A 15,295-nucleotide genomic window follows, 5' to 3' on the forward strand; every position below is an offset into this window, starting at 1 on the left:
TTAGGGTGGAAATAAATCATGGCACTCCCATCTTTAAGGTAGCCTAGCCTTGGACATGGTACATCATCAGACCCAGACAAACTTCTTTATGCCCAAATTATACAGATATTTTGTAGACATTTTAGAAACTTTCGACGATCATTCATACTTTTTTTTAACATTTTGGACAAAATAGCCAATTTTAAATGGATGACTACATTTCCTGTTACCCCTTTGGAATTACCTTTTTGCAACTTTATACTTTAATATTTGTTTTGTATGCAGAATAACTTTTACGCTAACTGTGGTATTTTAACCAGTAACCACTGCGTGTAAAATTGGAACCTGACTGACTGTCACTGACTGACCGTTGGTCGTGTTGTTGGCTCTGGATCAGATTCAGATATAGTCCACACTCCACAAGTCTGTCAAGATTTTGGGTCGGGAACACCCCCTGAGCGCAGTGGGCGTCAAGCGTCACGCTTGCTGGAGCAATATTGACAGCCTCTCCGACCATTAGAATATCTGTTGATACATGAAGATGTTGCTGAACTTTGCTTCATTGGTCCGGTCTACATGTACCGTCGGGTAAATTTGCATGTCCTTCACTGTTCCCCTCGTAGTGTTGTTGAAAAGAAACTGTGTCAGGTCAAAGGAAGGTGAACGTCAGCTTCTGTTGCTGTTTGACAATGCTGCATATGCCTATAATATGTACGTCGGAGACGAATAGGATTCTCTAGCTATTCTACTCTACTCTGTTATAGTTTGTGGCGTTTGGGGTAAGTTTTCCTTACCGATACATCGATACATTTCGTTGAATGAAGTGCCATTCTTATCTGAATAACTCCATTTAGCTATATATAGGCTATATGCCTATTGTGATTAGATATTTAGATATGCTAACTTTTGCATATGTTATCTTGGCTCCTTATCACACGACCAACTAAGTTAATATTATACTTCTATGAGTATTTGTTTTGCATGTTGTTGCAAAGCAAGTGAAGGGTATAAAGTTTTGTACCAGCCATGTTTTTTTTTTCTTTTTCTTTTTTCTTTTTTTCTTACAAACAAGGCTTACATGTATTGTTGTGCCAACGATAATGATGCCATCTTGTCTAAAACACACTAGCCACCACCTTATTGTAACTGAAAGACAGCTTAATAGTGCAAGTGCCCCCAACCATTATGTCTCTGACTGACCCACAACCCACTGCAAAACAATTGTCCCCACTCTTGTTATTTTTGGCTGTGCAGGTCTGAAAAGTACACCATGACAGGTGACATGGTGGTGTGGAGGGGGATGGTCTGGATGAAGCAAGTGGCCAGCAGAACTCAGGCGAGCCAGAGACTGGTAAACTCCACTGCCACTATTATGTATGGCACCAGCTCAGCAAAGGTGAGCATTCAACCACAATATTTATACCTCCGGGCTCCTGCAAGAGGGGATAGAGTTTCACAAAAGATGTTAACCCAGATAACTCATGACCTGGTCACTGTGGTAGGCAGGCTACAACAGAATGCTGTAACATTTTGTGAGATGAGTGGCTTAAGAATGTGTCAGGCAACAGTACCCATTCATCAGCTTAAATTTTGTAGTGTTCCGGTTGCTCATTTACAGTATTTGTGTCATCAGCTCATCACTTGTTTATCCTGATGCCGTGTCAGATCTCTCTCCTGATTGGATAAAAATGTCTGTTTACTAAAGAGCTGGAGAGACAAGGAGACTTCTGTTACTGAACAAATACTTTATAACAATGTGTACTGTATCAGAATATTGAGCTATTTAACACTTATTTGAACACAAATATATATCACTTACCCTAGCTTTAAGCACATGCCAGCTAATATGATTCACATTGTGTATCCATTATAGGAGGCGCTCAAGAAACTGCAAAATATCGGCATCAACAGAGCAGTCACCGCATCGATTCACAAGTATTCAACAATGGCAGGAGCATGTCTCAGTGTTTCTGGACACGTGTGTCCTGGACAGGGTTGCGTTGGAAGGTCCAGCAATAAACAAAGGAACTGGTCAAGTCGTCCATTCTCTGGACATACACGCCTATTCAGCCAGGACAATTCCACTGTAGGGCGGTTGACATCAGAGGATATTAATAAAGCAAGAAACAAGAAGAAGATCGACCCCAAGCAACACAGACAAGTGGTATCTCCTTTCAAGTGTTATGTTTAACAATATTGAATCACTCGCTACCACTGTACTTGTACGTTCTCTTCCATCATTGCACAGGGATGATTTTATTAATAATATGAGTGAAAATGTCTTCATTTTAATTCCAGCTCAGTGAGAGTGCCAGAGAGCAGAAGGTGCCTGCCACACGTCTTGGGAGACTGGTACATTTCGGAGGTAGGTCTGCGGATATGAAGAAGCATGCATGCATGATGGTGTATTATGTCACCGTCCACTTCCTCTTTGAGGTCACACTCATTAAAGTGTGACACATCAGTATTATTCTCCTATTCCTATCTGGTCCAGCTTTTGGACCAGTTTCAAATCCCCAGACACTTTTCCCCAACAAGTATGATTAAATTGACCTAAAGCAGAGCGCTTGGGTGGCTCAGTGGTAAAGTCCGGTGCATCCGGCTTTGTTGAGCGTCTATATTATGAACACAATATTGTCCCCTGTTCGGGCAAGGGAAGCCTAGCGAGGAAAGTGAGGGTGATATTTCTCAATGTATGTGAGGAGCAGGCCAGATAAGAGGCCCCATGTCCTCCCGGTGGCGGCCCCTCACTGGCAGGTGAACAAATAACAAATAATTGACCCTCTATTGTGTCAGTGGAGAAACTGTATTCAACATTGCAAGACTGGTTACGTAAGGGGGCTCCTAGGTATCAGACACCGTTTTTCCATTGCATAATACTGACTCAACTTGCCTTTAATGTTTTTTCAATTGGGTACTTATTGGTGCCTAGTACTTTTTTTGGTATCACCTCTGTCAAGGTTTCAAGCAACCTTAGGTTATAACAAGAAGTGACATAATAAAAAAATCAACAGAGAATTATCACTAGTGTAATTTTGTAACAAACTTTGAAGCTAGCCATTGTAAATGTGAAATGAGTCAATTTTGAACAACTGCAATGGCCTATTTCTCACCTAAAATCTTATCAGAAACTTGTTGTTGGGCTGTATAGGTTAAATAGAGATAATGTAGAGATAATGCCAACAATGTTGGCATTGTTCTTTAGCACTCTCCGTGCAGAGGGTTGACCTCGCTATGATGATCAGCTACATTGAGGGAGTAGTATCTGCAGTGGAAAATGAAGTACTTGTTAATGAAAATGAGTTGAGCCGAGTCGGTGTCCAACCATGTAGTGGAAAAGAGCATGAAAGCTTGGCAAAAAAATCAAGACTTCCCAGAACAAATAAAAGGTACAATTAGACTTCTGTTCCATATTGCTGTACTTATGTAAACAAAGTGTTTCTTATCATTCATCAGCTCTATAGTGCTATGGAGTGTGGGAAGTACAGATGTGTGCTTTTGCACAGGATTGGAATTACATTTACAACATACTGTATGTATGGATACTATAACTGAGGAAATCTTTCTGGGACATATCTAACAGGCTTTAAGTGAGAGCTTCCGAGAACTCGGATAACCCAAACAATATCAAATGTGTTCTCAACCTGTAGCGTTGACTTTATTAGCACCACTTCTAAATTCACACCTCAACTCCCAATGGTTCTCAAAGTCGCCCTTTAGAGGTTACAACTATGTCAGGTTAATTTAGTGCTAATGTAGTAAACGTACTGATAATTCTTATCACAAGTTCTCAAACCCTCAGCAAGGTTTGCTTGTTTTTTGCCCCTGTCACCGGATCCAGCTATTTGATAAGAATAGGTGTGGGTTCTCAAATGTTAGGATGAAATACTTGACACTAGAGGTAGATATTTTTGTTACTCTATTTAAAATGGTGTCTTGCTGTTCAGATTCATTGCATTCATTTGATAAGTGCTGTTATTGAGGGCTGGCATCATCACTGGATCAAATTGTTTGATAAGAATAGGTGTGTGGGTTCTCAAATGTTAGGCTGCAATACTTTAATACTTGACACTTGCTTTACTTTAGAGGTAGATATTTTTGTTACTCTATTTAAAAATGGTGTGAGGCTCTTCAGATTAATTGCATTCATTGATAAGTGCTGTAGTGCGTTATTTAGGCCTGAGGACTGTTTAAGAATAGATGTGTGGGTTTGGCTGCAATACTTGACAAATACTTTACATTGATTTACTTGGGTTGATATTTTTGTTACTCTGTTTAAAGTAATGTATTGCTGTTCAGATGAATTGTGTTCATTGATCTGTGCTGTGTTTTAATGCAGGCCTGGCATTTGGACTTGGCCTTGGAGCAATTGCTGAAGTGGCAAAGAAGAGCTTTACACCCAAACAACAAGGTGGTAATTTAGAGCATTATTTTAGTTTTATGAAGTGGGCTCAACTGTCTGGTAAATGGTAGTGCACATTACCAAACACATAATTGTATAGGATGTGTGCGTGTTACAAATCACATGTACAGCCATTTAGCGAGACCAAAAACAGATAGTTTCTTATGATTTTCTGGAAAGACTTAACACAATTCAGATAATTGAAATAGGACAAGGACTCATATGTAGAGTATTAACCAATAGAGACAGACTAGTCAACCATTCATTGCACCCCTATTAAATTGATAACATAGTGTCCATTTTTGTTTAGGGGATAAAACGTCTGTTATGGATTCCAATGCCTTTCTCTCAGAAGCAAATGCTGAACGAATTGTCCGAACACTATGCAAGGTTCGAGGTGCTGCTCTCAAAATGGGGCAGATGCTCAGCATTCAAGGTGAGGAGTGACCGAATGGAGATCCTTGACTGTATTTGACTCAAGTAGGCCTACAATAAAGGCATCAGAATTGTTTTAAGGACTTTGGCATAGAGGCATATTTACAACTTCAGGTTTCAGTGTAATTACTAACAGTCAAGGTCAAAGGGACTTTAATATACTGTGTGGCACAGTACAAGACATGCTGCCCAGCATGTTTCTACAAATACATATTCAACAGGGACCAAAAATATACATAGAAAGTCAACTCATACATCACCTTCCCAACAAGTTGGAGTGCTGTATCCTTCGTCTCATCCACAGTCACCAGTAAGCACTAAGCTAGATCCCTGGACCATCAGTGAAATGTCATCACCTAAAATAAACCTCTGGACCAGCTGCACACAATAAGTGCCATTCCAGGAATACTATTGTGGGCCTCAGGACCTACATTTGCTCTCAGAAAATGATGGGCAGTGTAGTCGGCTGTGCTGTTGTCTTCATAAATGCAGCATAATTGACAGTGTTGTTGACATGTTTGGTGTTCCTTGTTACAGTATATTGCACTACCTTCAAATCTGCAGATAAAGCACAGTTTTATTGCTACTTTGTATTAAGTGCCCTTGATTGTTTCTTTCCTACTCTCTCAGATGATGCCTTCATTAACCCTCAGTTGGCCAAAATCTTTGAACGTGTTCGACAAAGTGCAGACTTCATGCCTACCAACCAGATGCTGGTATAGTGTGTTAGTTGTGGCTAATTAAGTACACATAATTATCCATTTCACAGATAAGCTATTTGTTCTTTTGCTAATCTCTACAACAGAAAGTTGTTGCCGGTGACCTTGGGCCAAACTGGAGAGACAAGGTAGAGTACTTTGAAGACAAGCCATTTGCAGCTGCATCTATTGGCCAGGTGCATCTTGCAAGGTTGAAAGATGGTACAGAAGTGGCTATGAAGATTCAGGTGAGATTCAGGGGGTTGTGTTGCAAGTTGCAACCCAGGTATCGAATTCATTAGTGTAAGGTGTATGATTTAATGAGATTGAGATAATATTTTAGTTATTTTAATTTGCCTTTGTCTTAGTACCCTGGAGTCGCCCAGAGTATCGACAGTGACGTGAACAATATCATGACTGTTCTCAGCTTAAGCAATGCACTACCTGAAGGTAAAACACTGATAAATCTAGCCATAATATACTTCAAACTATAATGTTCACTATTCAGACATGTTGTCATATTTTTCATTTTATTTCCTCTTTTGTTCTTTTAACTTGTATTAACAGGTCTGTTTCCTGAGCACTTGATTGAGGTTATGAGCCGTGAGCTGGCACTGGAGTGTGATTACGTAAGAGAGGCACAGTGTACCAAAAGATTCCAGTGAGTTGGCTGACTTCATCATATTGTTGATGTCGGGTGGAAACCTTCTATGTCCAAATCCATTCATTTTTTATTATCCTAAAGGTGTTTTAAAATTGTGAAAATAACCGATCTACAAGCTTGTAGATCTAAAAAACAAAAGGAAAAAAACGTTCTGCCTGACAGTAACGATATCCTCTTGATTTTGTTATGGCTGGATAATATGGATGATATTATATTGTGATCCAAATTATCTAATGATTTGTTGTTTTGCAATGGTGGTTTTAACACACAATTGCAGGTTTTAACTTAGTATTTCATTTAAATAATTCAGTTAGTTTTCTCCATTTATAAACAATCTCATTTGAAATTAGATTGAATGGTTTTACTGTAAATAATTTCAAATGTCCACATTGTATGCTATAATGTCTTTACTATTGCAATAATGCTATGAATGTTTTGACTGTGAAACAGTCTTATAAACACAAGGGGGGAAAGGGGAGTTCCCTCCCTCCATATATAGACGAATCCACGGAGGGGTGCCCAGAGCCGTAGAAGAAGAGAGTGGCGACATGCTCATACTAGTGTCAACGCTAGTGTCGTCACTCTCATACTAGATCACGCTGGGGTGCCCTGGGCGCAGCCATAGCTGAGGTGTTGCGTAAATCGTGACAGGGCAATGCTCCATTGATTTGTCTATATATATACACCGTAGCAAGGTAAAGGGCGTGGCTGTAAAAGAGGCAAAAAAGGGCTTGAGTGTGGGCGTGAGCTTTGATGATTGACAGGCCAGAGGTTGTCGGCAAGCCTTAAAAGGGCTTTAATGCAAAGTGTGGGCATGAGCTTTGAGAGAGAGAGAGAGACATGAGGACAGTGGTGTCACATTTCACTACAGGCACAGAGAGAGAGAGAGAGAGCGATACTCCCAAGATACTATGGTGTTTATCAGGCTACCTTTTAACTTACCTGTAGTTTGTTGTTGTGACACAGGGGGCTGTTGAAAGGTCACCCTTTTTTCTACGTGCCTGATGTGATTGATGAGCTGAGCAGCCAGCATGTCCTCACCTCCAGACTGGTGCAGGGTTACCCCCTGGACCAAGCCACAAATCTCTCTCAGGAGCTCAGGAACGAGGTACACCCATAGAACTTCACAGAGCTGTTAACACTGCACGCCTTTTCCCTGCCAAGAGGTGGTCCTAGTTTGGGAATGTTCAAGGTTGATGTGCCAAATGCTGAGATGCTCAGCCTTTTAAAACGTCTGGTGTCTTGCCAGAAAACCATGGCAACACAAGTTCATCATGTAACTGCTTTATACACCGCAATCCTGATAGAAACTCCTGACATTTAACGATTGAGCATAGTACATTGCCATATTACTTCAAGTAAAATAATGCAAACTGAGATTTTCCTACAATTTAACATTTTGTTTAAAAAGAATACACTGACTTGTTATATTGTTTTGCCTCTACTAGATTTGTGAACAAATCTTGAATTTATGTTTGAGGGAGCTGTTCGAGTTCAGGTTCATGCAGACTGATCCAAACTGGTCCAACTTCTTCTTTGATATACAGGCTAACAAGGTAAGTTTGATACCATAATTCAGTATTCATATACAGTAGGCTATTGCTATGCATGAATATGACGCTGTGATAAACTTGCATCCATAGGCTACAGATGCCTATAGTTTTCATTTCACTATGTATTTCTACCCTTTTCACTCAGGTTGCTCTATTAGATTTTGGGGCTACCCGAGAATTTGATAAGAGTTTCACTGATTCCTATATTGAGGTAAGTAACCACGTTTTGATAAGAACTAGTTGGCTTGTGAAATTCATCTTGCAAGAGATTGTGTCAATATAACCAAAAACATTTAGCACTTTTTTTAAAGCTGAAATCTAAATTGTTATTTTACGTAATCTGTATGGTAAAGTATGTTAACATACAATTAATAACATGTCTGGTTAACTACTCTTCCATATTTGACCTGGGTGCTGGGTATGACACCTACTGGTTGACAATGGCAATTGTTTGTATTTTATTGTCTCCACCAGGCCGAAGGCATGGGGAGAGCGTATCTATTCTACGTCCGAGCATAGACATGGTAACGCCCCGCCTGCCTCTGATTGGCCTACCGACACTGCCCGTCTAGCCCCCATGGTCTCACTGACCAGACTGTCCTCCGAGACGCGAGGTTACTCCATGGTCTCACTGACCAGACTGTCCTCCGAGACGCGAGGTTACTCCATGGTCTCACTGACCAGACTGTCCTCCGAGACGCGAGGTTACTCCGTGGTCTCACTGACCAGACTGTCCTCCGAGACGCGAGGTTACTCCGTGGTCTCACTGACCAGACTGTCCTCCGAGACGCGAGGTTACTCCCATGGTCTCACTGACCAGACTGTCCTCCGAGACGCGAGGTTACTCCCATGGTCTCACTGACCAGACTGTCCTCCGAGACGCGAGGTTACTCCCATGGTCTCACTGACCAGACTGTCCTCCGAGACGCGAGGTTACTCCCATGGTCTCACTGACCAGACTGTCCTCCGAGACGCGAGGTTACTCCCATGGTCTCACTGACCAGACTGTCCTCCGAGACGCGAGGTTACTCCCATGGTCTCACTGACCAGACTGTCCTCCGAGACGCGAGGTTACTCCCATGGTCTCACTGACCAGACTGTCCTCCGAGACGCGAGGTTACTCCCATGGTCTCACTGACCAGACTGTCCTCCGAGACGCGAGGTTACTCCCATGGTCTCACTGACCAGACTGTCCTCCGAGACGCGAGGTTACTCCCATGGTCTCACCAGACTGTCCTCCGAGACGCGAGGTTACTCCCATGGTCTCACTGACCAGACTGTCCTCCGAGACGCGAGGTTACTCCATGGTCTCACTGACCAGACTGTCCTCCGAGACGCGAGGTTACTCCATGGTGGTCTCACTGACCAGACTGTCCTCCGAGACGCGAGGTTACTCCATGGTGGTCTCACTGACCAGACTGTCCTCCGAGACGCGAGGTTACTCCATGGTGGTCTCACTGACCAGACTGTCCTCTGAGACGCGAGGTTACTCCCATGGTCTCACTGACCAGACTGTCCTCCGAGACGCGAGGTTACTCCCATGGTCTCACCAGACTGTCCTCCGAGACGCGAGGTTACTCCCATGGTCTCACTGACCAGACTGTCCTCCGAGACGCGAGGTTACTCCATGGTCTCACTGACCAGACTGTCCTCCGAGACGCGAGGTTACTCCGTGGTCTCACTGACCAGACTGTCCTCCGAGACGTGAGGTTACTCCGTGGTGGGAAACAATACAGTTGTACAAGAGAATGGTAGCTTGGCACGCGCGACAGTAACTTGTAACTTTTATTTTTGTAGAAGAGGCAAACTAATATTGTTTATGCCGTTTGCTTTGATTGAATGATTGATTGAACACGTACGTTGTATGCTTTCATTTAGGTGTGTTCTAATTAAAGTGTTAGTGTTGATTATCGTGTATGTATCTAATTATAGTAAACTAATACTATTATACTAAAAAAGATCAAGGGAAAAGATACCTTTTTACAGTACAATAATATTTAAAGTTTACACATGTATGTAAATAAACGGCATAAAGAATATTAGTTTGCCTGTTCTACAAAAATAAAAGTTACTGTCGCGCGTGCCAAGCTGTCATTCTCTTGTATTATATCGTATACTTGTATTATTTATTTCCTACCAAGGAGTAACCTTGCATCAGACTATCCAGCATAGCGCTATCCACCTCGGAGGAAACTATGGCAAGGCCGGCAGTCGGTATATGGTGTCTGTAGGCCAATCAGAGGCAGGTGGGGCGTTACCATGTCTATGCTCGGACGACGTACACGACGATATACGCATTGGGAGAGAGTATGTTTTGCACACGTCCGTGTGTCTGTGTGCGTCCGTCCGTCCGTCTGTTACCAGCTAATCTCTGGCACCGTTAACCCAGTCGATGCCAAATTTTGCACACACACTCCCTGGATGTTCTGGAAATTTTCCAGAACAGCCTGTTATAGCGCCAAGAAATGGCCCGAGGGGCACTTTATCTAGTTTAACTTTTATTGAGAGGCAATAAAGTCATTGCGACCGAAGGTCCCAATTACTATGAAAACCTGCATTTCCGTGTGTCACGTCATACCTCCATATATGGTCACACCCCGTGACATGCCTCCATATATGGCCACGCCTCGTGACATCATGCCTCCATCTCCATATATGGAGCTGACCTGTTCTGACCACCCATATGTTGATCCTCCCCACCCGTCCTTCATCTTCGATGTCTCCCTTTAGACTGATACATTTTTTAAGAGCCTGCCCAGGGACTACAGATGGAAATTAGCTTTGGCTAACTCTGGCCCATTTACATTGAAGTGAAAACTGACATGTTGATTAATGAGCTTTGTCCCTGTCAAATAAATAAATAAATAAAAATACCTGTCCATTCAAACTCTAGACAGGCCCGTCCCAAAGTTATTAGTGCAGCCGCACCCGGTAGCCGGCGAGTTCTAAACAGGCTCAAAACTTAAGGCCCGACCCTACCTGGGCCCTCATCAAACCCTGTACACTCAAGATGCACTCAGATTCAGATACCATTCAGATTGCCATTGTGTACACACATAGGAATTTGCTTTGACATTGACATGAGTGCAGGGAAATAAATATAAAGTGCAGGGTTATAGTTCATAGTGCATCAATGTTGCCAGTGTTTAAAGTGCCGGTGTCACTAGGGGGCAGGGGTCATTGAGCAGCCTGGCAGCTGAGGGGAATAAACATTGTCTGTGGCAGGCTTTCGTAGCCTTTGGCAGCCGCAATCTGCAATCACCCGCTGCAGCTTGGTGATTCGCTCCATATATGGCCAGTACAGAATTCATGGATATGTTGATCTGACCCCCCCCCCCCCCCCCCCCCCCCCACCCAGGTGGATGCGTGCACGTGACGTTGCTTCTTGCCCTTAGGGCATCTTACTGGTAGTACGTGTCAGTGGAATTGCATTGTTAGCGAACAGCTTAAAGTTAATCTCCTGTCAGGTAGTGATATTCACAACACTGCAACATGAAATAAACATGGTCCCAGAATGTTTATGGTCAAGTGTGAAAAGGTCTTGGAAGCAGACTGCAAACTGGATGTGATGCCTCTTGCCATGTATTTACAGCAGTAGTAGTGGCTAGATACTGAAGGTAATAGATAACAAATTTAGCCATACATGTGCTTTACTTTAGCTCTTCCAACAACTAATGTTACAAGAGATTGTTCAATGGTTACAATCCGGCCAAAAGCCACAGGCAATGAGTTTATTATTACTGTATATGACATGCATGGCTTCTGATCTGATCTGAATAATCTGATTATCTTCAGTTGATCAAGGCAGCAGGACAGCAAGACAGAGAAGGTGTATTGCTGAGATCAAGGGATATGAAGTTCCTCACAGGCTATGAGACAAAGGTATGAATCAGAAACACTGGAGAAAAAACTCAAACATCTATTCTATAGTATTATATTCTTATGCTGAAAGGTCTGTAAAGAAGACAAAAAAATAACTGATTTACAGTAAAGTATAAAAATGTACAAGAAAGTATAGAAACATGTTCTGATATAAATATGATTGCTGAGGAAATATAGTGGCTTAGTTGACATACAGTGTTGCCTGTATTTTTGCATAACATAATATATCAAAGATTGACCAAAACTTACTGTAACAGTCATTTACCACTTGAACCCTAATCCCTATCCTGGGGGCGAACATTCAACGGAAATCTCAGATCGGCTATTTTTGGCAAAGAGATTTTGTGTAAGGGAATAACGAAGGTGGTTTAGACCAGTGATTTTCAACCTGTGTGCCGGCACTGCCGTGGCACTTTAGTGTGCCGTCTGAAATGCCCAAGTGTGCCGGCAAAGAAATGGAATGAATGTAACACCTCCCCGGACAACAATAGCTGCGCTGCATAACTGCATTCCATTGACAACTCGTCCATCACGGACACACAGACAATCGCCTGTCCATTTAGTGAAGCGACCCTCGGCCGTAGAGATGCTAATTTATGGCTTTGTATGGGGCCATAAATTGTAGGCCTCTGTGCGCTCCGGTCCAGAGCAGCCTGCTGCTTTTTCTCGTGTAGAATACAGCTGAGCTGACCTATAAACCCACACAGTTTTGCAACAGTGACGTGAGGTGGACTTGTAAATCGGCTGGGGGCGGAGCTATAGTGCTTGCACTCGACTGCATGTGTGAAGGCACACAGGCGACAGAAACATGCCACGTAGAGAAGAGCCAGATCCTTCATGTTAGAAATATGTTCGCTGTTGTCACAATTATTTAAGTTTGCCTAATGTAACTTTCAAGCAAAGTTTATGGAAAGGAGTCCTGCCTGACTGCTCTGAACCAACGGTTTACTGCGTGTGATTCAGCGTGGCCAGATTGCTACGTACACAGGCACACACAGTTAAAACAAACACACACACACACTCACTGAGGTAGCAGTGTAATGACGATCTTAACTTTCTGTGTGTGCAGTGCATGCACTCAAACTTTATTATTGATCATGCGTGACGTGATGAAAGCATTGGTAGGTCAGACAGGCCTACGGGGTATAAACCAACCTAGATTCCTAGCAATTCTTTATTACACCTTGTGTAGGCCTACATGTGAGTAAATATTTTTGTTCTGGTTCCAAATACATTGTAGCAGCAGCAGTGTGTGTGTGTGTGTGGATATAGATATATGGTGTAAATAATAATAATATATATATGCGCGCGGCGCAAACGCACACCGTATATCTAGGTGTGCCCTGGGATATTTTGGCTATGAAAAGTGTGCCCTGGCCAAAAAAGGTTGGGAAACACTGGTTTAGACCAAATAGTTAAGGATTATTGGAAAATAAATCCCTTCAAGGCAAACCAGGTCAGGCACAAATAACGACTGTCATGGTACATCATCTCTTATTTAAAGGTTGTGTGCACTAATGATGTTGTCTTACAAGGTTATGGAGAATGCCCATGTGGATGCAGTGATGATCCTGGGGGAGGCCTTCTCATCCACAGAGCCCTTCCACTTTGGAGCCCAGAGCACCACAGAGCGCATCCACCAGCTCATCCCTGTGATGTTGAGGGAACGCCTCACACCTCCACCGGAGGAGACCTACTCCCTCCACCGCAAGATGGGTGGTTCTTTCCTCATCTGCTCCAAACTTAATGCTAAAATATCCTGCAGGAACATGTTTGATGAGACCTATGCCAATTACTGGAAAGATGGTCACCCGAAACCGGCTCATCCGTAAACCAGATCCAGTCAGTTTCCCCAAGAAGTGTGATAGCATTACCATAATCTTTATCTGTTGGTTATTGTAGATATGTTAGATTTACTTAGTGTTATTTTTTTTATTTTTTGGGGGGAGGGGGGGGGGGACTAAATTCAGTAAAATCCACAGGCAGGAACAGCCAAAGGACCTCTCCACACACACACACACACATACAATGGCAGAAGAAATTAATTGTGCAAATGATTTTCACTTGTAATAACTGTCTTGTGTATCTGTCTGTGAAAAAAATAACTTGGATGCGTTCTTTGTCATGAAAGTTTGTGGTACCTGGTAATCATGAATAGATGGAATAACTTTTAGGTCCTCAAGGTCAAAATGACAATCAGTCATATCTCAGGAATGGAGCAACATAGAACAAGAGATGCTAGGTCAGGCAAGGTTGTATTTGTTTGTGTTGACATTTTAGTTTTTGCATACCTACTGTATTATTCAATAACCAATTGTATAACATTATGTGGAAAAGACGATCACTGGGATAAACCCAGATCTGTGTGCCTTAGATTTAAAGGTTTCATGACACATGTTTTCATTTATTTTTTGTTTTTTACACCCACACAACCTGAACTTTGAACATTCTGTGGATTTTCTGTGGCCTGGGGCTTTCTCTGTGTTCTGAAGCCTTTTGAGCTGCAATGAAAACAGGCAAACAGGCCTCAACAGTGACATCTGCTGGCAAATTGTAATGTCATATATGGGATTTGTGGCCACAGAAAATCTACTGAACGTGTCAGGGCTATTTTCGCTACTTCTTAAACATTTGTTTTCTAATTTATGGATTTTCTTAGATTTTGTCTTTGATTTCTTCATGAAATTACTGAGGAAAAAAATCATTGAATTTTGTATTTAATTCATGATTCTTTTTGTATTTTGTTTTGCTTTTTTGGGAATGTTTTTTGAAAATGTTTTGCAATACAAAATGTAGGAAACCAAAAAATAAAGGGACCCATAAAAATGGGTCAGTGACCCATAAATGGGTCCTGACCCACTGTTTGGGAACCAGTGGGTTAAACCGTTAAAGGACCACACCAGACTTTTTGACATGTGGGCCCTTTGTATTTTTATTGAATATCTTTTTTCGTTATTTATATGTTGGCATATTCATGTCTGATGCAGCATGCCTCTCAAAATATCTTTAAGTCATACTATGTAACTTAATGGAGTGTTTTGGCAACACCTCTGGTAGCTACTGTAAGTGTCATTACAGCATCTGTTCACAGCTTGTTTTGCTGCTGGCGTAGCTAGTACATTTCTGTGTTAAAGGAAAAGAAAAAAAGATCACTTCATGCGAGTGCCTGATGAGGGGCACGGTGGCACAGTCGGTAGTGCTGTCGCCTCACAGCCAGAAGGTCCTGGGTTCGATTCCCGCTGGGGGCGTGTTCTCTCCGCCACGTCATCAGTGCCCATACCCGAGGTGGGGTTGGCGAAAGGGCCTTTCTGTGCGGAGTTTGAATGTTTTCCCCGTGTCCCCTAGGGTAGGTAGGTACCATCACAAAAAACATGCAGTAATCCTGGTCTCTAAACTGCCACCCGGGGTGCCTGATGGAGGGGAAAGGAACTGGTCGGAATAACGTGTTCCTTCCATGCGCTACGTCGGGCCAGAGAAACTCCCCTGTCAGGTGAAAAGAAGCAGCTTGGACTCCTCATGCATAGAAGGAAGCATGAGGCCAGTCCGCTGCCCCCCCAGGTTGGCAGAGGAAGTGTAGCGCCCAGGATTACATTAGATAATTGACACTGGGTGAAAAAATGGGTTGCAAAATCGTGGGATAAAAATTTAGAAAAAAAGAAATGTGTTTAGAGAAATGGTCACA

The 15,295-nt window shown here is 42.6% G+C and overlaps 1 protein-coding gene across 1 annotated transcript; it reads left to right on the forward strand.

The window, feature by feature from the left end:
* Positions 1-452: 452 nt before the first annotated feature.
* coq8ab (coenzyme Q8A-b) lies at positions 453-14,006 on the forward strand. Its single transcript, XM_079527660.1, has 15 exons — positions 453-758; positions 1,234-1,375; positions 1,853-2,143; positions 2,278-2,344; positions 4,319-4,390; positions 4,692-4,817; positions 5,447-5,532; positions 5,622-5,762; positions 5,883-5,964; positions 6,082-6,175; positions 7,145-7,286; positions 7,627-7,734; positions 7,877-7,942; positions 11,527-11,613; positions 13,149-14,006. The coding sequence occupies exons 2-15, from the start codon at positions 1,250-1,252 to the stop codon at positions 13,443-13,445; spliced, it is 1,785 nt and encodes a 594-aa protein (XP_079383786.1). The 5' UTR covers positions 453-758; positions 1,234-1,249; the 3' UTR covers positions 13,446-14,006.
* The last annotated feature ends 1,289 nt before the right edge of the window (positions 14,007-15,295 follow it).

This window comes from Electrona antarctica (assembly GCF_951216825.1).
Source record: "Electrona antarctica genome assembly, chromosome: 18".
Taxonomy (NCBI): domain Eukaryota; kingdom Metazoa; phylum Chordata; class Actinopteri; order Myctophiformes; family Myctophidae; genus Electrona; species Electrona antarctica.

What these genes read in the sequence shown, in the direction of transcription:
- coq8ab (XM_079527660.1), top strand. Translation starts at nt 1,250, where the DNA reads ATGACAGGTGACATGGTGGTGTGGAGGGGGATGGTCTGGATGAAGCAA. An exon ending in CTTTACACCCAAACAACAAG is followed by an intron (nt 4,391 to 4,691) that starts GTGGTAATTTAG and finishes ATTTTTGTTTAG; the next exon opens with GGGATAAAACGTCTGTTATG. An exon ending in TCACAGGCTATGAGACAAAG is followed by an intron (nt 11,614 to 13,148) that starts GTATGAATCAGA and finishes TTGTCTTACAAG; the next exon opens with GTTATGGAGAATGCCCATGT.